Below are 23,050 nucleotides of genomic sequence, written 5' to 3'. Positions count from 1 at the left end.
AGTGTGTATAATCCCCTCATCAAGTTGATATGGCTAAAATGTCAGCAGACAGCTGCCTATTCACCATCAAGGAGACAATTATTCATTCATTCAACTTTTATTTATACTCATGAGATCACTGAGGGGCGACCCTTATTTTCAGGACATCGAGTCGACTACAAAACGATCATAAACTGGTGTACAGAAAACAAATGTTGCATCTTTAATGAGGCCTATAGTTTATGATAGGCCTGGGAGTTTGGATTCTTCTCCAGTGACTATTTGCTTTGCAGTCTACCGCCTGTGACATCAGAACCTGGACTGTATAAATGAACAAAGGCAGGCACCTTGAATAAACACATCTACACTCCGGTGAGGAGGAGGAGAAGAAGAAGAAGGGAGGGATACCGGACAAAAGAAAGAGCACAAGAGGCAGAGGTGAGGAAGATGGACAGAAGGGACACCCAGCTGGTCTGCTCTTTGCTGCTGTGCATCATCACTCAGGTGAGACACGTATCAATATCCTCTCTGTAAATTGGGAAGGCCATCTGTCTGTTGTAATTTCATTATCTGAAGATGCTTTGGTTTGCATATGTGAAAGCTGGCTCTCACTTTTAGGTAGGGGATGTCCCCGTTGTTTCCATTATGCCATCAATCATCACACGAGGGGAATCACAGCAGTAGTTGGAGTCATGACAGGAGTTTTAGTCACTGGTATACTAATAATTATGTAAATATAGTATTTGTTTTTGATTTAGTTATGAGTTGTTGTTTTTATGCACATAATGTTTCATTGATATTTTGTTTGTATATGTGTTACTGTTTTGTTACATTTTTGATGCTTGATATAATAATTGCTTTTTAAAACACAGTTAAAAAATGTGAGTATACATGTATACCTAGCTACATACATACATACAGAAATGTACACATACACACACAGAAGCACACATCCACACACACAGAAGCACACATCCACATCCACGATACATAGATAAGAGTTAGAGCACACGGTCAAAATAAAACTAAAGTAAAGGCAAAACGAAAGTATTTATTAAAAAAAGACTAACCTATAGAAATGAGTTTTCAGCAGCCGTTTATAACAAACCACAGATTCAACAGATCTGATAGAATGAGGAAGTCGTTGGAAGTTAAACTGAAACTCATTCGCCTTCACTGTGATTGCTGAAGCAGTCAATGTGTTTCCCAAGTGTAACTGACACTCTGCAACGACCCCAGTAGGGATGTGACTAACATCTCTTTTCACTATGGTAAACAAAAGGTTGAGAGAAGCTCATCTAGAAGATGTCATCATGCAGTCAGAGTGATACAAATGATGTGAAAGCCCTAAATGATGTGGGCTTTCACATCATTTAGTTCTGAACCTTTCGTTTTAGCAAAGGAAACTGACTTATTGGAATTATGTGATGTGATGATTCCAGCTGAAAGTCACACCCAATGATTTTACATGGGGATGTCCCTAGAACACATTCTGTCCCATGGCCCAATGTGAGTGATTATGAATTCATTTTAGAATCTCATGACCCTTTAACATGGATGGATAACTGAGCGGGCCAACCAGGCAGAGACCCAGGGGCCTAAAGTGTCAGAGGCCCCTCTGGTCCTCACCTACAACATGTCACTCAACAAGACATGTCCCCAACAGGAGGAGACTCAAAATGACCACAGAGAAACACAACTAGAAAGAATTGAAAAACAACTACAAAAAAGTGGAAAAGCAACCATAACACAAAAGAGCAACACAAAGAGGCTCAGTGACTCTAAAGTCTGCTCCCATGTGGAGACGTATTTCTGCTCATGCCCTTCTTGCAACTGTCACCTGTGTGTGTCCTGCTTGAAAAAGTCAACAGTTTTGACTGGAGCTATTTCTTCAGTCGAAAATTGTTCCGGCGGAAGCAGTTGAGTGTCGTGTGTGTGAGTCAACACCTGTCTTGGGGTCAAATCCACTCCAGCACTTAACAATTATTTTAATACCAGTTGAGCCGCTATTCAAACAGAGAGCGCAACATGCCACTGAGCGAAAGTAAACAGGCGCTGTGTTTTGTGACTCTGACTTCAGGTGTGGGGCCAGCTGTGCTCGGGGCCATGTCAGTGCCCGCCCACCGCGCCGCGCTGCCCTGCTGGCGTTCCCATGCTGCTAGACAGCTGCGGGTGCTGCCAGGTTTGCGCCATGCAGGAAGGCGAGGCCTGCACCGACCGGTTGCCCTGCGACACCCGGCGAGGGCTGCAGTGTGACTACAGCGCCAGCTTCCCCGGGGGGCCGGGACAGTGTGTCGGTGCGAACGCGATGCACTCATACTGTCACAGATTGGTTTAGATCTGTGCTAATACTGACACAACTGCTACTGCTATCCCCTGCTATGCTAATTACACTAAAGCGCTTGTTTCTACTTCCTATGTGTTATCTTTAATCGTTTAAAGGCAGGGTTGGTAATCTTTTTCAAAAGTATTTCTGATTTGAAATTAAAAATAAATAAAGTGTCATTACATCCCGACAGCAATCAGTGAAACAAATGCTCTGACAAAAAAAAAAGGTACCTGTAGCTGTCAGAGGACTGTATTTTGTTCTGAATGAAACACGTGTCTCTCTACCTGCCTGTCTCTGTGCGTATTCTGTCTGTGCAAAGTCTTCCGTAACCTGCCAGCTGGACGCCTGTGAGTACTAACAGGAGCCATGTTTTTTGTTTATGTTCTTTATGATGATTTGGGGAAGGGACTTTGAAGGGAACTTTTGGAACTAGTGCTGCTAGCTACTTTTATTGGAAAAAGAGTTATCAACACTAGGCTGGGTCTTTAGGGTGGATCCTTTTTATTTTCTCAAGATTACCAACCCTAATCTCAAATGTGAGCAAGCAATTGAATATCCCTGAAGCACAACCTGAGCCCGATGTTAACGGTACCACTACTGCTATGAAAGAACTACCCAGTTGCCAGAAACAATGTTAGCATTGTACGTCCCTTGATATAAAAAAGTATGTTTCACGTCAGCCTTGTATCACGCTTGGTTAACGTCGTGAAACGATTGGTTAGGTTTTGGAAATATTACTTGGTGATAGTTAGAATAAAGATCATGGTTTGTGTTGAAATAATACCGTAATAACATAACAACCGTAACAACATAATATTACACTGTAATGTAGCAACCGTAGCAACTTAACTACCGTGAATATATAGCATCACCCTTGCGGGACATGAATGGGGATCTCCTAGGTGAAAGTTCTGTGTTTGTTTAACTTTTCACTTCCTCTAAACACAGTCAGTGGACTTTCTTGCTTGTTCTCATTATCACACCACATAACATATCGTATCCGAAATTTACAAAAAAAGTATAATGTCAAAAATGTTTGGGGCAAATAGGATGGACAGAAGTATTGGTAGCATACAGTATTATGTACACCTATACTTCTGCAACTACTATTAATAGTACTGATGTTGCCTACAGCTACTATGAGGCAACCACTGATATCACTATTTCCTAATCTTGATACCGTCAGTCATCATGATAAGAAAAAGAAGCATATCCTCTCTATGTCATGTTATTAATTTACCTGCATCATTTTTCAGTGGAGCATTATAGAGCAGGTGACAGTATTTTCTTGTTTTCAGTTATTGATAAAAAACAGACCAGTGACTCCATTCCCAACTAAACTGCGACATAAATACCCAAGAATCTGTTGCTAATGTTTTTCCAGGAATGACTGGAGAGCGAAACATTTCCGGCAGGTTATTTGTCTGCACATGTCTCCCATAACTCAAACTTGGCACAATGCAGAGAGCGGGAACCTTCCACCCACCTAACATTCCCTTCCCTTTGCCGTAACCAGATCGGAACGAGCTTGGCTGTGAGGTGAATGGCAGGAGGCTGGAGGAGGGACAGGCATTTCAACCGTCCTGTGCCCAGCTCTGCCACTGCCTCGGAGGAGGGGTGACCTGCTTGCCTCTGTGCAGCGACGATCTGCAGAGGCCCGCCGATACGTGCCACAATCCTCAGCTGGTGCGACTACCGGGACGCTGCTGCAAAGAGTGGTTGTGTGAGGGCCTGGACAACAGCATTAACTCAAATCCATCAGCAGGTAATGGGGTTGATGATCAACGACTGCAAACAAATATGGCTGGAAGTATATCAACAGAGGTTAGATGATGAGAATAGTACTTGATGTTATACAGTCTGGCCATTAAGAGTCATATCAAAAAAGTTAAATTATTCAAATATAGCTATTTGAAGAGGCGTTTGCATCTCATCCCTGCCAGTAAAAGACTGAAGGAACCGACCCATCGCTAACGCAGACTGGCCAATCATAGCAGAGCATCGGCAACTATCCGTCTCTGCTCCAATGACTCATCAGTGGTTTCAGATGGTCTTCATGTTCAGGCTGGTTTTGTGGGTTTGGACCTCTTCATAGTTAAACGTTGTGTGATAGTGAAACTTGTTACCCAGAGGCTAGAAGAAGATATATGTTTAGCCATTGGATGATTTTCAGCTGTTTCCTTCAGGGCTGTTTGGACACATGAGTCAATACCATAATGTTTAAGGTCATTTTTGGGTTGGGGCGAAATAAACAGATTTCATTTCCAAAGAGGTGTGAGGAAGATCAAGCATCTGTGTGAAACATCTGCGAGCGCTATTCCTAGGAAACCGACCTCGCCCTTGCAGCAGTTTACAACATTCCAGACTCGCATATGTGCTGCATTTTCTGGCTTGTGGGCTTTCATCAAAGCTGTCCTTTTTAAACAACTTTCAGTTCGGTGCAGAGAGAAAATATTTTCCTCTTCTGTTTTTTTTTCCAGCTGAGCTGACGCGTCAGGACTACGGTCGTGGGCTGTCTGGCCCTTCGTTTGGCTCCATGTCCAACTGTATCGAGTGGGCTTCAGACTGGAGCCCCTGCTCCCACAGCTGTGGCCCAGGTGTCTCCACCCGCAACACAAACAGGAACTGGGCTTGCCGCCTGCAGACTGAGACCAGACTGTGCCAGGTCAGGCCGTGCCAGACTCTGATGCCGGGGCTCCGGACGCTGCAGCCGGTCAGTGCATAACCGACTTAACTGAATTAATCAGTTACAGGTTCAGTGATCTAACACAGGAACATGTATAGCATTTACAAATGCTTTGAGTGATGTTCTGCTTTTCCATTTAGATCCACGATTTGATCTCGAACTATATGGAACTCAATGTCATATAAATGAAGATATTATATACGAAATCATCTGAAAATACTGTAAAAAAGAAAACTTTTTATTAAAGAATCAAAGCTTATAGGCTACTAGAATGATTAAATAACTTAGTTCCCTATTATAAAACTGTATTTCCTCATCAGTGTTTTAGGAGTTCATTCTTTTCTGTTTCAAATGTTGTTTCTCTATTTCTTTTCATACCATAGTGACATTTCCTCCAGAGGCACTATCATTTTATAATGCCACTTGTAATGACAGAGATGTTCTCACTCTAGATCTTTTCAACAGTGGACATTTTGACTTAAACAACTGTGGTTTAAGTATATTTTTGACATTTTGAATGTGCTAGCTCACATTTCCCACACAGTTTAACACAGGTGATAATCCTGTATGCACTTTCAGGGGAGCAATGTTTGCTCTGCAGAGCAAGCCCAAATCTAACTATTGTCCTCCTGTTTTAAAGTTTGGTAATCCTCTCAGAAAGATGTTTGAGATCCTGAAAGCCTGTTCTTGGCCAAGTACCATCCTCTCCTAACAATATGCAAAAAGGCCTCTTCTCTGACAAAGCTAGCAGTTTGCCTTTTTTTCCCAGTTGAACAACTCCATGGTAAAACGTATAATTTATACCAGAGGCTTGGTCTATAACTATCCTGAAGCTGGTGGCCACTGAGAAGTTTCATCTTGAGTTTTTCTTCAAAGGGCATTTAAATGTGTGTAGAAGATGGTCTGCATCACTAATGGTGACCACAGTTACTATCTTATTTAAAATAAATACTAAATCGGCAATCGAAATAGCTGCCCGGTTGGCATCAAATGTGTCCCATCAGCTTTAATTGCCGAAGGCTTTGGGCATCAGTACTGTTGTTTTCCCACACTCGGGGCACTATATATTTAGAGTGTGTGGCTGTCTCCTCATAGTGGTTTCTCTTGGCTGAACCTGCTAAGAGAGGCTGGTGGAATGTGATTGACTAACGCTAGTTCACACCAGAGCGACACAAGCAACAAAACGGCCAAGCATGTGGAAAGACTGTCTCCTTAACAATACATTACATTTCATGTTGCAAATGTTGTGCTATATGGCAAGATAAGATAAGTCTCAATTCAGACATAAAAAGACGTAGAAATCTAGAATGATACACATTGCTGTAACAAGAGGAACCACATGACTACAATGCTTCCTGTACTTGTGTATTTCAGGGTTCGGCGGGGTGCGAGAGCAGCTACAGTTCACCTCTGTCCATTCAGCTCGAACAGCAGGGCTGCTGGAGCACCAGAGCCTACCGTCCCAGGTTCTGCGCCTCGACCTGTCCGGAGGGGCGCTGCTGCAGCCCCTCCCACACCAGGACAGTGCGGATGGTTTTCCGTTGCCCCCAAAACCGGCTCACCCAGCAGCAGGTGATGGTGATCGAGTCCTGCTCCTGCAGCATCGCCAACTGCCGGCCGTCCACAGCGGCCCGGAGTATCCTGATGTGGCCGTGAGCTGCGTGCATCCAGCTACAAGAGAGATGGGCGGGACCCGTCTGTGAGGAGAGTGACCAAACGTGATGACACATGATAGATGAGATTTATGGAAATATTACAATCAGGATGGGAGACTTGACATTTGACAATAGCTTTTGTAGTGAGAGTGTCAGGACAGAGTTTTGTAAATGGGCTCCCAAAGTTGAAAGCATGCACTGTAATGTATGTAAGTGAGATTTATGCAGTTATCTGTATCTAGATTTGAAAACAAGCAACAGGTATAGCCCCATGTCGTTACATTTCTATACAACTTCAAGTGAATGCTTATGTCCGCTGGACGTGTAATTAGATTGTTCACATTATAGTCACGACAACTTTCTATGGGGATAATATGTTAGTTGTGTTTACAGCTTGTTCTGCTGCCATCAAGTGGCCAAAAAATACTAGACCTTTAGTTTACTTTACAACATTCAACATGATTGTGTATACAGTGTTGATGCCAAAGACACCGGTGTGTTGTGGTGCAGGGAAATCTACTGCAATGAGCATGACATGTAATGTTCTAGTGTAATGTAAGGTAATGCTGAGCAGCTAGACCCGCCCGGTTTGTCCCATCACTTTTTGACCATTAAAAAGAAAAACACCTGTTTTATTTTTGTATTTTAAAATGTAAATCAAATAACCACTGTTTGTTTTTTTGTTTTGTTTTTTAAAATCAAATGACTGAAAGATACTGTCACAGTAAACACACAGATATATACTGTATATATATATATATATATATATATATATATATATATATATATATATATATATATATATATATATATATATATATATATATATATACAGTATATATACTGTAGGCTGACCCCACACGAGAAGATCACAAGATATCAGTATATTGTTATTCTGTTATTCTGTTATAGCTCTCATAGTTTCAGAAGTTTTGTCGATGTCTGTTTTTTCACCCTATGTTGGTTAGTGTTTGGCTCTTCTTTTTTCTTTTCATAACTGATGTCTGTACATTACGATTCTTTGGACCACGTAATAGAGATGTAATGCCGCCCCCTGTTAGTTTGGAACATGTGGCTACATTTTACACAGTGTCCCTTTAACGTTCAACTGTGATTAAATTGCATATTTAATGGCACACAGATTTGCTTCGTAAATCCCAATTACACAGCAGAAATGTATGGATTGTCAGTTTTGGTCATGATGGCATCCCTCAGATTGTGCATTAAACGGACAATGCAGTTTTTTTTTTTTTACGTACACAGATTGACGCTGAGTTTGCATGAAGCAGCCGCCATGAACATGTTCTCATTGGTCGTCTACGAGCATGAACACACTTCCACTGCTATCACAGTGTCTCCTCACAGGCTTATCTCGGAGCCAGCAGCTGCATATTTGAATGAGTTGGACACAATTTACAGTTAACAGGAGGGGTGGTACAATAGTAATGGAGTTATATGAAACTGTAGCCATTACATACATATTTTAATGGGTCCTTGTGTAGGATTTCGGGATGATAACTATGTTTCAATATAATCATCTGGAAATAAGAATCGTTGTGTTCTCATTCGCAGAGAGCCTTTATCTACAGAGAGAGCAGGTCCTCTTCACAATGTTTTACACTAGCCCAGAACAGACCAACCAAACCCTCTGGAGGTGTTTCTTACATCACCTGAAGGCCAACACACCTGGAAAGAGAGGTGTTCACTGGCCTTTTACATGATACAGATTCACTTATCTGAGTGTGCTCTCTCCAACCTGTTGGTTCTGCACAGTGTTTGTTTGCAAATGTGAGGATTGGATTCTCAATGTCTTTCTAAAAGATCTGATTTGACTTTCTTTTTTTTAAAGCCGCAGTCATTAAGACAAAGGTTGTCTGTTTAATAAAACTGACTCGATGGTGTTATGAGTATGACTAGTATGAATAGTTTAATGGCATCTGGTGTTTAATTGAAATATGGCACACGATCCACCTTGTTGTGGAAAGTTGTTGCATAATCTGTTTGACAAGAGGGAGGTGAGCGTGTGAGTGTGTTCAACAGGCAGGGTCAAATTTCAAGGAGCTAGTTTGATATCCTTACTACTTATAAGATAATAATGCATTTGAATACCTTTATAACGTCCAATAAAACAATAACATGCATTTGTGCAACAGTGCGCGTGCAGCCTAATCTGCCTCGACATGCAGAGGTGATGGAAATGACTCCACAGGATGTGGGTTGTGTTGTAGGTAAAGAGCTGAGGTGTCGATTTGTAATTTTTGTTTTCTATTTCTGCGCGTGCCGCGTGGCTCTCCGTGTGCAACAGCATCCGGAGACGGGAAGTGGGCGTGCGCCTCGCTGCGTTCCCTTCCAGCGGAGTTTAGCGCGACGCACACGTAGAAGTACCCAGAGGAAGACGGGTGGTCTGGGCGAGTTGGCCAGCGGCTGCTGCTCCGACGTGTTTAGGGAAAGTGTTGAGGTAAAACAAAAACACACAGCGGGAAACATGTCTGCAAACGTCACGCTCGGACTCTGCGAGAGCATCAACCTGAAGTTCACGCACGCCTTCCTGCCGCCCGTCTTCGTCACCGTCTTCGTCGTCGGCACGCTGTCCAACTTCTGGGGTCTCCGGAGCGTGTTCGCCAGCTGGAGCAAGATCGGGAGCATCAACGTCTTCATGCTCAACCTGGGGGTCGCGGACCTGCTGTACCTGGCCACGCTGCCCTTCCTCGTGCACTACTACGCGCGCGACAGCAAATGGCAGTTCGGCCAGGCGTTCTGCAAGGTGACGCGCTTCTGCTTCAACCTCAACCTGTACGGCAGCATCGGCTTCCTCACCTGCATCAGCGTCTACAGGTACCTGGGCATCGTGCACCCCATGTGGGTGATGGGCAAAATCACCAGCCGCCACTCGCTGGCCGTCAGCGCCCTGGTCTGGCTGCTCGTCATCATCCAGATCCTGCCCGACATGTACTTCGACAAGAACGTCCCGGGGTCCCCGGACTCGTGTTACGACACCACGTCCGACGAGCTGATCGAGGGCTACCTGCCGTACAGCATCGGCTGGACCGTGACTGGCTTCGCGGTGCCGCTGGTCATCATCCTGGGCTGCTACGGTCACGTGGTCGCGGTTCTCTGCAGGAACGCCAACGTCAACCCGCTGCTGAAGCAGCGCTGCTTGAAGCTGGTCGTGATCCTGGTGATCCTCTTCTCCGTCTGTTTCATCCCCTACCACGTGTTTCGCAACCTCAACCTGGTGACCAGGGTTCTGAAAAAGAGCGACATCTGCTACGCGAGCTTCCGCGACATCTACATCGCGCACCAGGTGGCCCGGTGCCTGGCGTGCCTGAACAGCGCCATCAACCCGCTCATCTACATCGTGGGGAACGACGAGTTTCTCTTGAAGCTGCATCACCTCCGGCAGCGGGCCCGGCTGTCCCTGGCCGGCCTCACGGGAGCCGTCCTGTACCGCAGACCCATGGAGCTGGACCCGGATTCTCCGTCGGACACCCGGGTGAATAACTCCGAGCTGATGAGAGGATGAGACGCGCAGTCGGGTTCACCCGAGGTGCGCTTGTGGCGCGCGCGCGCACCGCCGGAACTCCCGGGAGCAAAGTACAATGACCGGTGACTTGCAGTATAGGGAGCCTATTGTCTGCCATAAGTCATCGGCTCACCGATGCGTCAGCAGCAGAGACACATGCAGGACTTAGTCTGTCTCCTGCAGCTGATCACAGAAGACAGATGTTGTTATTTGCAGCTGGATGTTTGCATCTAATTTTTCGTATTGTACAGAAGCGCTGTTCATATTTTTGCACTTTTTTTAATGTATTGCTGTATGCTGTGATTGCTTTGTGCAGGATGAGTCCACTGCGCTTAAGCACGTGGTTCTAGCTAGAGACATATTGCACTACAATAGACTTTACCTTTGCACTGCTCCAGGTGAAGCTTTGTGATGTTCCCCGTGTTTGTGTGAGACGTTTGAGCTCTTTTCTTACAAGACAATAGACATGGATATAAGGAGCTGCAGCGATGATGTAAGTGTTGGGAGAGATATTCTCCAGCTCAGCTAAAGCAAATACCACGCTGGAAAAGAAAGTCCTGTACGAAGATGTTTACTTCAATGAAAGTACAGAAGTATTATCAACAAATGTACTCAAACACCACACATTAAAGTACTCATTAAGCAGAATGCCACCTGTCAGAATGATTTATTACACTGTAAACAGGTTGAAACAGTTTTAGGGAGCTTATTTATTTACTATATATATATATATATATATATATATATATATATATATATATATATATATATATATATATATAGGTTGTGGTATAGTATATATGTCTCCATATATGTCTCCATATATACACACACACACATATAGGGGTAAAGGTCAATACAATAAGTAAAGGTCAGACTACGCACTTGCATTAGTATTAATTGTGGACTTAAATTAAAAGCACACAGAAAGTGCAGAGGAAATGCTCTCTTTCTTTGGGCCACTATACATTGGTGGAATCAAATATGTACCTTACCTATGCGTGTAAAGAATGATGATATGATTTATGAAAAACAACCAGTCGTCAATTTTCAATTCAGTTTATTTTGTATAGCCCAGGATCACATATTACAAATTTACATCGGAGGGCTTTACAATCTGTACACACATACGACATCCCTGTCCCGGGACCTCACATCGGATCAGGAACAAGTCAATGTGCAAGCTGCCAATTGAATGGTGATGTAAGCTCCTCTATTGGGTTCATATATTTGTTGATGTGACTGAAAGAGTCAGTGCCTCACCAACCACGAACCTCACCGCACATCACTGGTAGACGTATGAAGGAGACCACAAAATGGTGCAAGTACTGCAAAAGTCTGGAGGACAGTGCTGTAGTAAATGTTGACTGTATTTTCCACCACTGGTTTGGAGATTGCGAATATATAAACAAACACACAAATCCAACTGTCACAGCAACAAAACACTGTATTTATTTAATATGATATGGCTTCCCCTGTTGTCTTAAACAGGTAGGGGACTCAATGATTCGGCACTGCAAAGAGAAAGTTACTTTTTATCATTTCTTAGCGTACGTGATGCAACTGAGCATCAGGGAAATTCTCGCACGAACAGATCAGGTGATAAGTGCAACACCATGACTTATCTGATTGTTTTGCAGACGCGCTATCAAAGAGTGATCAGATGGCGGTTTCTTCCAAATGAGTTAATCTTGAACGTAAGCGCCGACGCCGGTCTGCATGACCGGGTGTATATATATATATTTATATATATATATATATTTATATATATATATTTCTAAATACAACCTAGCTTGGGAACACAGTCTGTGATTAACAGAATTAAAACATTTTATGAATCAGGCACCAATAAAATAACAATACCAAAATAACTGGTATAAATAACTATATAACTATAGAACAAGAGAGTAAAGCCTAATTTATGGTTCTCCGTCAGGACGCAGACCCCTACGCCGTAGCCTGACGCGCACCTCCAAAAAATCCTAACTACGCGTCGCGTTGACGCGGACCGCAAGCGCTGTAACGTAATTTCCGGCAGTTGCTTTTTCCCAGCCTCGACCGGTTTAGTGGTCGTACAGACCACCTCCGCAAACGTCTTCTCCGTCGCCTGCGCTTCAACATTTGCAATATAAGCATTTGCTCTTCAATATTGATGAGCTCCAACTTTAATGCAGCCGCTCCAACTTGGTCGCCATTGTTTACTGTGACCGGAATTCGGCTATAACCCCTGAAACCACACAGCCACACCCCCCTGGCGTCATGGCGGTTGATTGCAGAGCAACGCGGTCCCTCGACGCAGAACTTTGAATGCTCAACGACGGCGTCATGTGTCACATGACGGAGGACCATAAACTAGGCTTAACAGTTTGCCTTTCAGAAGAACATCAATAAATGACACTCTTATATGTATTGCATAATTAGTCCTTACTGTCTAATACTCATCATATCACCCCGAGGAAATGGAGAAATTTTGCAACATGTTCAGTTATTTGTCATCGGCAGCGTTACGGGAAAGGGCGCAACCGCCCGGCCCACCTTACTTATCTGGAACTGTAGCATGGGTTAGGGTTAGGGGTGAGATTAATAGCTGAGAACTGTTTTTTATTACTCGATCCATTGTTGAGAGTTGAGAGTTCCTCAATGCAGTGTGTACTGCATTACTGAAGCAGAGCATCCTGTCCTGTTCTAATGGAGCAGGAAGTCCAGGCCGAGGGCGCGGAGCCGGGAGGATTTCACCAAATGACTTCCTTGGTCTGCTCTGGCCTCGCAGCCGAGACGCAAGTTCCTGGTTTAGTAGGGAATAATGGGTCTGGCTTAGGAATCAACGGGAACATTCCACAATGAGGTTATACTTTCCTCGTCCAACATTCCTCTGCCCCATTGAAGTGTACACAAAAGCCTCAAAGTGGCTTCTCTGACCCGAAGGCAGAGAGATATTCACACGCGACTTCTCGATTCTGCAGAAATAAGATACGCACACGTTTTCCCACCAAAGCAATATTGTGTAAACAGTGTGTGATGTAATGTTGGTCAAAATACAGGAACTTTTGCAAAAACCTTAACTTCTCAAAATCCTTCACGTTGGCAAAATCATTTTCAGGTATAATAACTGCATGCATTAGTAGTTTAGTAGTTTTTTTACATTCATAACATTTTTTCATCATAAAAAAGGCGACCAGCAGTTTCTATACATTTTTATAATAGTTTCTAACAGTGCAAATATATATATATATATATATATTTTTAAATAACTTATTGAAACTGCACCGAACCAACAAATGCAAAACCTGAATACATTTGTACTTTATTCTATTTCTTGCCAGACACGTGGCAGTGCTTCTGCTCACACAGCTGAGCCACATTGACCCTGATCCAGGTCGCAATTGGCCCGCGGGCCGCGAGTTTGAGACCCCTGACCTAAAGCATCCAAATCTGCTAATAACTATCACAATAAACACAAGCAATGACATTTTTTCAAGCCCTTCCAGTCCAAAAATCATGTTTTTCGGTTCAGAAAAATGAGCAACTTTGACCTGAATCTTACTCACACCATGACCCTCGCGTACTTCAAATGACCGTCTCCATCAGCGCGTGTCATCTGACGCGCTTTCAGATGAGTCTGAGGACCAATGAGATCGCAGGACCTCGAAACAAGCTCGAAGGAAAAATGGAAAAAAAGTCCCGTTGCTTATTAGCAGTTCGCGACTTCAATACTGATCAAAAACAGATCTACCCGCTACTGGAAGTACTTTGAGCGAAATCCGCCGTTGTTAGGGGTACTAAATTAGTTAAATAGTGAAACGTTATAATCGCTCAGTCATGTTGAGGAGCTTATGGAATTACGTAATTAGAAAAATATAATAATCTTTTTTTTTTAAGTGTAGTCCATCGTTTCTCTTCTCACAAGGGTTTGCAGTACTTTAGCCGTTTAAATGTATTAGATCGAACCTGTGGATGATGATCTAGAAGCGTTTGAGTTTTTTAAAACTCACTTCCTCATTTCTGAAAAAGCAGTTGAAAAAAGAATCCAAGCCGATGTGGTTAACTAATGCTTCGTAGAATGGAGTTATTTTAAAGTGTTACCCACTCTCCTGTATTCACACTGCAGACATTCATTTAAAGGGGCAGTTCCCCTCACTAACTTCCTCATGCTGAACAGAAACACTGAATATATTCCAGTCTTGTTCTGCGGTCTCAAAGGCTGAGAGATGAGAGCGTGTGCTTTGAGGTTTCTGACCCAGACACAAACTTGTGTTGTTTCCTCAGATAAATATTATCATCACGCTCATTTTCTCTCCCACTCATTCTCTGATTCCGTAAACGCAGTCGGGTAGGAAAAACACAGATCTGCATGATGAATGTGCACAAGCACTTAGAGGAATCACCGGGCTCGGCTACACCCAGAGACACAGTATTACACAGGGTTGGAAAATACCTCATACTGTTGCAACACCTTTCTGCTGTCAGTTGGAGGATCAAATTGGCTTAACTTCAGGCTGAATTCACATTTGTTTCACAGTATTTATTCAGCCTGACATCAAGTTCTAATATCAGGTGAAGTATCCGTCCCAGAAAGTCATTTCCAGGGTGCTGTGACTGGTGTTCTGATTGATTGAAAGAGTTCAAGTTATTCACGTCGACCAAATAAATGTAAGAGTTGTTCATTCTGTCTGTGGGCTTGCAACAACTTGTACAGCTGCTTCAATCTCTACACAGTTGGCTCTGAGCCTTAAATGTTCATTATTATTATAACATGACAACGAAGGTCCCCTCACGTAAAAAAAAGTAGTAATTTCAACCAAAATCATCATCTTTTACTTATACCCAAGTTGTTTATGTGCCGTAAACATAACCACGTGTTAATTGTTGAAATCAGAATGAAACATGGACTTGGAAAAACATATTTTTCCAGTTAATTGGGAGGACTTGTTTATAATTACAATGTGGATGGTATTCCAGGGATACTGATCTGACTATAGCCTTAAAACCCTTTTTTCCCTAAAAGGCGATACACTCCTCTTCCATTGCCAATATGAGTATTCCTCTCTGGGTTTTTTTCTGGTTTGTCACATTCAACGTCATGAACGTGTCGGAACGCAGGGTTAATGTTGCACCTCTTGCTTATTTAATCTCTCTTTCAATCTCTGGAGCTGGGGATTGTTAGAACAGTAGAAATGTTTAGTTTCTGTCCAGTTGGAATGAAGTGTGTTGTAGGATCAGAGTCTCATGTCTTTAAAGAGCGCATACTACTTGCATGTATTGTTTGTTGATAGAATATAATTGTTGTCAAAATCCCTGTTGATTGTATTGATCATATATTCACTATGTTGTGCGTCGCATTGTGCTTGAAAAGAGGCATAATTAGCGTTTACACCCGGGTGTCCCGCTTCTATCTGCTGAACTAATACATTTTGGATTTCATTGGCATACAATGACAAAGGTGAGAGAATATAACAATAAATACAGTCTGTCTAAAACGTCACCGATGAGAGGAAACCATGCTCATCTGTAAGTCAATCATAGTTTAATGAGCTAATGTGCTCCACCAGGACTGTGTGACGCTTGTTGTTACAGAATTGAATTAACGTTGCTGTGTCCTCGGCAACATGAGCAAACAACATCAGCAACCGTCATGAGATTGTGATTCTTGTTAAACTCCCATCTACACCCACAGAAAGGATATGAAACCGGAAATCTGAAAAATGTTAAACCACCATTATATTAGATATTTTATTGAATTATTAGAATAACACTGACAAAACAATCTAAATGTCCATTTAGCAACTGTTAAAAACAAACATTTGAAGGATTTCTCATCCTTGTTGGATTCATTCTTGAAAATAGCTGTATAGAGATATAGGGATTAATATTGTATCATTCTAAGCCCATCACAGGAGTTACTATTCAGCCGATTAAAAAATAGCATTTCTGAGCCACGGTAATATCACAGATCAGTTGTCTGACAACAGAAAGAGAAGAATAAGTAAAGGAGAACAACTACATCACAAGTGGGCTTTACCTCTAGGAAAGTAGCTCAGCTGTGTATCGTACGTGTACCAACTAATCTTGAACAACCAATCAATCAAAATGAACAGATTACACTGAACTCGCAGCTTTTATCAGTGAAGCTCCTCACTGCTTCCCCATCAGTTGTCATTTCATCCATGATAATAATTCCTTGTTAAAAGTTATTTTTTAAGGATTAACAAATTAGCATGTTGCTATGATGGTTGTTTCTTACAGTGGATTATTATTGGGGACCTCAGTTAGTCCTTGTTGAGGGTTAAGGATATCAAGTATTGAGATTTTTGACATCACCTTCCCTTTTAAATGTTAATGCACCACAGAGTTCCCGGATAGCAGCCATGTTTAACCTGAATGCATCTATCATAATGACATGTTTACTTCAAATTGGACAATGTATCTCATCAGAGGCCTCTGTCTGAACTCAAGAACAAAATGATCAAATCCCAAAGTGCAAAACAGTTTTCATGTGATAATCTAGGTTCTAATCACACTAACACCCATTTAGTTATTCCATGTGGGTCAGAGTGTTACTGTGTGTACTCCACCAGGAGTCAAGGCATTTGAACCAAACTCACACAGTTTTTTATTCAATACAGATTTTTTTATTTGCATTAACGCCGGTCAGATATATTTATCTTACATACAGGTTCTGAAATCTCATGTTGAAGCATCTTTCTCCAACATCCCCAGGACGATGGTGTCGACCCACCTTTCCCGCACCAAGGTCATGGTATCTACTCTCCTGACAGAGAACTCGTAGTGCCTGTTAGGTTTCAGGTCGTTGATCTTTAAATCGTACGACCTGCACGTCGATTCAGCAACTTCCTCTTGCTCATCAGAGGTTTGGGGAAGGCTTTTCACCCGGACCTGAAACTCTTCAGGTTTCAGGTCATCAGGCTGCATGTCTGAGTCTTCCCAATACAGATGCACGACGTTGGATGTGACGCAGGACTTCAATCTGTTGATCATCACCGGCAACTTGATGATCAGTGATGCACTGAGCGGTATTCTGGGGGAGTGGCCATTGTTGGGGATGAGCTTGTGCTGCAGGTACAGCTTGGCCGCATCCCGAGTCATTCTGCTCTCAAAGTCGCTCAAGTCCTGGCAGGTTTGCAGGAACCTCTGCTGCGCATGCGCTGCCGCGTCTCCGCCCGCCAAACCCCGGTCGTACTTGGCGATGAAGTCCTCCAGCTCCCGACAGCCCTCGATGAGCTCCTCGTAGAGCAGTTCCTGCAGTGCGAGGAGGAGCTCCACCCGTTCGTACGCCATGGTCATGACGCTCCGCAGCCTCTGCTTGTCAATGAGCGTCCACAGCTTGGTGTCGGAGAGTCGCGGATGGTTCTCGTGCTCGTCGTGGCGTCGGATTTCCAAGTAGAACGAGCTCCTCTGCATGAGTCTCAGCTCTTCTTGCCTCACCTTGAAAACACATCACATGAACTTGAGAATCACATCACATCCCTCAAGCTGCGTTCACACCAAAAGCGTTGCGAATTATTCGCGCGAGTAGATTGCATGCAAAGTCAATACACAGACGTGAATGGTTGCGAAAAAGCGGATTTTCTGGCGGGTGGCGTGAATGAGGCGAAAAAACGTTGGGAACAATTCGCATTTCTGCAACGCTTTTTCGCCTGACGCTGAGTTGCAAAAGCCAGTCAGCGTTGAGGAGCTCCGCCCGTCGCCACTGCCGTCCTGCCGTTGCTGAATTTTACTGGCTGCTGGTCCGCCTGAAGTAGCGCTGGAAGCGGCTTCATTCAAACACAGGTCGGAGTTGTGTGTGCCCACGGATAATATTATGAACCCAGACACGATGGCGTTTGATGTTCTGACGTTTGTGGGACTTCCACAACAAGTATAGAGCAGAGTGATTATTTCAATGGTGGATGGCGGAAATGGCAACTGTTTTCACAGAGATAAGCCACGGAAAAGCCGCGCCCCCTTTCTGCCGCGAAAAAGCGAAAAAACAAAAAGGCGAAAGACGCGAATTTACCACATAAAGTCGAGCGAGTAAACTCAGGTGAAAAAGCGTTGCAATGTTCGGCTTTTTTGAAGTGAACGCAGCATCAGACAGTGAATACCCACACAGGTGTTTTCAATAACGAGGGCTGATTAGAGCTGGAGTCAGGTGGAGGTCGTCTGGAGAGGTTCAGACCAACATCAGCACCGCATGAAACAATGCAGACCCCTCATCTATTTCCTGCTTAGCAGGGGTGTACGGAAATATTGATACGCTTAAATAAATCAGATCTTATGCACAATATAATGTTTTGTAATGCTGTATCCATTCTCAAAAAACACTTGGTTTTTAATTGATAGTTTACATGCAACGATTTGGGTGCAGATGGCGGCTCAGATTGCATAAAAACTAGTGCTACGATGTTGGAGGTCAGAAGGACTGTGATACATGATGCAGATCTCACTGTTCTGATTGTATGAACAAGTGAAGTATTTTGTGCATCTGCAATGACAGCTTAGTAAAAGTATTCTAAAAAGTCGCAATATATGGCCTTCTTGCAGTATCCCAATATATTGAATACTGAACCCTGTATCATGGGTGTGATTGTCTGTCTGTTACCGTGGGCTCTGGGAATTAATGATGGACATGTGTCACTATTTGCTCACATTTTTTATATGTAACAACTAAGTGAATAATTGAAAGAAAAAATCGACAGATTAATTGATTGACTATGTTTGCCTGTCCAATATGTTAAACAAGTCTGACAACATGGGAGTAATCAATAATAATACAGAGGTATATAGCTTGTACCCAGCTCTACATTATGCCATACATCAAAGTGTCTTTTAACAAGACTGAACCCCCAGTTGCTCCCCGGACGCTTCACGAGTGGGAATAATAAGGGATTAAAAAACTAAATATACTAACCATGAAGGAGTGCTCACTAAGGCTGGTGCAGAGCAGCTGTTGGATTTGCTTGTAGAGGTCTGGGAAGCCGCCCATCTGAGACCTGCTGACCGCCTGGGCTTCACTTTCAGCTGAGCTTGTACTGACTTCATCCATGGTGACTGTAAAACACATTCACATGGATTCACACTCATGTTCAGTATGTAGCTCAACGTACAGACATGTATTCTTAGGGCATTCTCTGTGCATTCTCTTAGGGCACTCACAAATTGTTTAGGGACACCTGTATGTTTTATTTGGGTGTAAAACTACATATATCAACGCTATCATGAAGTATAGTGTGCAACTGTAAAATGTAAATGTGGCACTGGAGTTTACCGACCCATGCTTATTTGCTCATATGTGTTCCTTCTTTACAAATAAGGTGAACAATGAAATGCTGTAGGATGTCAGTGAGAGCAGCAATAAACCCAAATATGTGTTGTTTTTCAGATCCCAGGCCTCAAACGTATTGTGTTTAATATATCTATAAAATTCTACAGGAAAGATGTAACTAGTATTCTGTCAAAGCAAATTAAGTATATGCTATTGACATCAGCTGACAGGAAGTAAACATTGACCCAAGCTGTAACATATCAAATTTGATATAATTGGCAGTCACTCATAGGGCAGTGCAAATGATATCCGTAACATTAACATTCATAAAATACTCAGTTGACCTCATACACATCACCTCTCTGTCCACAATGCCTACAGTTCCCAGGGTTAGTCTGGTGCAGCTTGTTAACAGGTAATAGCTCTAAAACCGTGTACCAAACAATGCACTACAATACTCAGCAGGGTACTTAGTATTTAACGTATTTCCAACTTACATTTGTTAAGACTCCTTTGATGCTGATCTTATATTTTTCAATTTCAACTCCTGTGTATAATTAAATTGTTAATCGGCATGGTTACAGTTTATCTTCCAAGATTATGGAAGGACTGCAGCAGCCTGGAATCAAGTTTTAGAATAATCTAATAGCAATTCAGACTTCCATACAAATATACTGACATAAATATACTGTTTATTTATATTACTTTTTTATTTATTTTACTATATGTCTCTTGTGTACACTTTACCTGTCTGCTGCTGTAATCCTGCAATTTCCCCACTGTGGGACTAATAAAGGAATATCTCATCTTATAATATACCTGTGAGTCATATTAGAAAATTAATTTCTTTAATTAATTTTTGACAGTGAAATATGTCTGCGCTGCGTTCACAAGCTGGTTTAGCAGAAGCCTCATATCTTGAATGCGTTTTTTTTTTTACCACAGCCTATTGCTTAACAGTCATAATGCCACGAATGAATAGACTGCATTCATACAGGCCTTTTTTATTCTTGTGCTTTGTGTGTGTTGTGCTTAACTGCACACACCTGCATCCCCCCATTCACACACACATTACACACTGGCTACCACACAAGGTGCCACCTGTTCATCAGGAGAGATAAACATTCAGGGTTCAGAGTCACCGACTCTTCACCATATAATGTAAACATGACAGGGATCCACCCTCTGACACCACCCTCTGGTGGACATCGCTCTACCTCCTGTGCCACAGCCAAGAACATATTTCTCAACGAAAGAAACCCTTTAGATAACCACCACTTTAAGGGCTCGATCACAGTCACTACACAGAAGTATTCATCTGATAATGCAATCAAAAGCAGTCAAAAGGTGAGTTTGGATAGAAATGGTGAGAGATAATTCCTACCCTTGGCTCTGTGCCTTCCACATCAGGAATTCCACTGATCACAAAGTACAGTACAAAAGTCTTGTAAGAAAAAACAGGGTGGGTATGACCTTTTCTCCACAACAGAAAACAGAGCATGTCTGCTGATGGACGTCTATAACAGATGCATCTCAGGAAATTACTGGCCTATCAGACCATCTCCATCAGTCCAATTAGAGATCTGCAAATGAGCCCAGTGGGGTCCAACAGGGCTCTGATCTGTGGGACGGAGTCTATGTTTCGGGACGTTAGGTCAGAGCGGGTGCAGGCTATGAAATTGTGAGACGTGTGTGAGTGTGTGGGCTGAGGTTGAGGATGTCGACTGACTTCCGGAGACTGGCAAGACAAGTTTTAAAGGACATTCGTCCAATGCTGACTGGGCCACAGCTGCTCTATAGCTATTGTATTGAATCATAAAAGAATAAATGTCACTGCTGACGGGTGATATGCATCTATGATCCCTCGTCTCTTTACATAATGTTTGATGGTGCCGTGTGGATAACTCCCTTCACTCAGATTGTGAATTCTATTTGAGTGCTCACCTCGAATTATTACAAATCAGTGTTGTGAAATATTGACACAACACAAAATGTAAAACCATCATCAACCCATAATTGCAAAGTTGCCATAACATGCATGGTCTGAACGGACACGTTTTTCAACACTGACAACAACAATTTAATTTATTACAGATGATGCTGTTAAATGTGTTGTGCTCCAAAGGCAAACTCTCATCTTCATTTGTCTCCACCTAGTGGTTGAATTGATTCAGATTGAATAGAGACTGACCGGTGAGGAACTATCACCTCACAGCAAGCCTCTCACAGCCCGGGTTCCATCCCCGGCCCCGGCTGGTCCTTCTAGTGGAGTTTGCACGTTCTCCCGCAGCGTGGGTTCCCTTTGGGTTTTCTGGCTTCCTCTCACACTCCCAAGACAAGCAGCTTAGGCAGCTTAGGCTTAGGGTTAATTGCAGACTCTAAAATGTATTGTCTGTCTCTATATATGTGCCCGATGTCAGCTGGGATCGGCTCTAGCGACCCCGTGACAATAAATAGAGGATAAGCGGTTTGGACAATGGGATGGTGAGAAACCACAAAGAACTCTTGATTAGAATTAAACTATCAATAATTCAGCTTGAGTCAAACATGTACAGCCATGTCTGTATTTAAAGGTGAACAATTATATAGGACCTGTCAAAAGTCAAGGTCAAAGGCAGAGCATAGGAGACATGAGTCACCTTCCTTCTGCCACACTGGACTTTGTTGAGAAGTGACTTCTAAAGACTTGACTATTGTCTTGAAAGCAAACTCTTGGTCTATTTTATCCCAGAAAAATCCTAGACTAAATAAATAATAAATTCCATAGAGGCCTGACTTACACCCATTAGGAAAGGTGGAAAGGTGATAAGATCTATGACATCTTTGGAACAAGTGATGGCGATCAGTCCACAACTTTGATCCAGACTGAAATTTTTTTTTTCAATTCAGTTTATTTTATATAGCCCAACATCACAAATACAAGTTTGCCTCGGAGGGCTTTACAATCTGTACACATGACATCCCTGTCCCGGGACCTCACATCGGATCAGGAAAAACTCCCCCAATAAAGATAGTAAAAACCCTTTCATAGGGAAAAAAGGGGAAGAAACCTGAGGGAGAGCAACAGAGGAGGATCCCTCTCCCCGGATGGACAGAAGCAATAGATGTCATGTGGCCAGAATGAATAATGTAACGAATAACATAACGGTATATCTCAACACCTATGGTATGCTGGAGACATTCATGTTCCCCAGAGGATAACGCATAATCATTTTGTTGATCCTGACTTTTTCCAAAATGTTTCCAATACTTTGATTTATGACCAGAAATACCTGCAAAATGGACAGGATCCCCTCAGCCTCAGTTGTACTTTGTGTTTAGCGCTAAATGTTAAATAGCTCAAATAAATGGTGCACACGGTAAACATTATACCTGGCTGTGTGTGAGCATGTTAGCATTCTGATGTGTACCGACAGTACACGTCTTCATCACTGCAGTAAGGTGAGACATTTAACCACTAGAGGTCACCAAAAACAAGAAAAAGCGGCCTACAGGCCAGGTCAGGCACACTGCAGTACTGACAACTCGCATGAAAAGGACGACAAATATTCTAGCTAACCTGGAGGTTTGTTTTCACTGGTGTGATGGAAAAATTATCTCTTGAGTCATTGGAGCA

The 23,050-nt window shown here is 42.8% G+C and overlaps 3 protein-coding genes across 3 annotated transcripts; 2 read left to right on the top strand and 1 right to left on the bottom strand.

The window, feature by feature from the left end:
- The first annotated feature begins 373 nt into the window (after positions 1 to 373).
- LOC306736943 (CCN family member 5-like) lies at positions 374 to 7,373 on the top strand. The gene is made up of 5 exons (XM_079218633.1): positions 374 to 483; positions 2,060 to 2,276; positions 3,825 to 4,073; positions 4,789 to 5,021; positions 6,369 to 7,373. Exons 1-5 carry the CDS (start codon positions 427 to 429, stop codon positions 6,648 to 6,650), a joined length of 1,038 nt encoding a protein of 345 aa, XP_079074759.1. The 5' UTR covers positions 374 to 426; the 3' UTR covers positions 6,651 to 7,373.
- Positions 7,374 to 9,134: 1,761 nt separating this feature from the next.
- On the top strand, positions 9,135 to 10,789 carry LOC306736821 (P2Y purinoceptor 1-like; the record flags this gene model as incomplete). Its single annotated transcript, XM_079218498.1, has 1 exon — positions 9,135 to 10,789. The coding sequence occupies one exon, from the start codon at positions 9,135 to 9,137 to the stop codon at positions 10,170 to 10,172; it is 1,038 nt and encodes a 345-aa protein (XP_079074624.1). The 3' UTR covers positions 10,173 to 10,789.
- Positions 10,790 to 16,856: 6,067 nt separating this feature from the next.
- On the bottom strand, positions 16,857 to 19,215 carry LOC306737095 (fibronectin type III domain-containing protein 11-like; the record flags this gene model as incomplete). Its single annotated transcript, XM_079218798.1, has 2 exons — positions 16,857 to 17,615; positions 19,081 to 19,215. The coding sequence occupies 2 exons, from the start codon at positions 19,213 to 19,215 to the stop codon at positions 16,857 to 16,859; spliced, it is 894 nt and encodes a 297-aa protein (XP_079074924.1).
- Between the last annotated feature and the right edge of the window lie 3,835 nt (positions 19,216 to 23,050).

This window comes from Taurulus bubalis (genome assembly GCF_910589615.1).
Source record: "Taurulus bubalis genome assembly, chromosome: 5".
Classification (NCBI taxonomy): domain Eukaryota; kingdom Metazoa; phylum Chordata; class Actinopteri; order Perciformes; family Cottidae; genus Taurulus; species Taurulus bubalis.
Note: the sequence above shows the minus strand (reverse complement) of the source record. Positions and strands in the feature narration are given on the sequence as shown.

What these genes read in the sequence shown, in the direction of transcription:
- LOC306736943 (XM_079218633.1), top strand. Translation starts at nt 427, where the DNA reads ATGGACAGAAGGGACACCCAGCTGGTCTGCTCTTTGCTGCTGTGCATC. An exon ending in GGGGCCGGGACAGTGTGTCG is followed by an intron (nt 2,277 to 3,824) that starts GTGCGAACGCGA and finishes TGCCGTAACCAG; the next exon opens with ATCGGAACGAGCTTGGCTGT. An exon ending in GGCTCCGGACGCTGCAGCCG is followed by an intron (nt 5,022 to 6,368) that starts GTCAGTGCATAA and finishes TGTGTATTTCAG; the next exon opens with GGTTCGGCGGGGTGCGAGAG.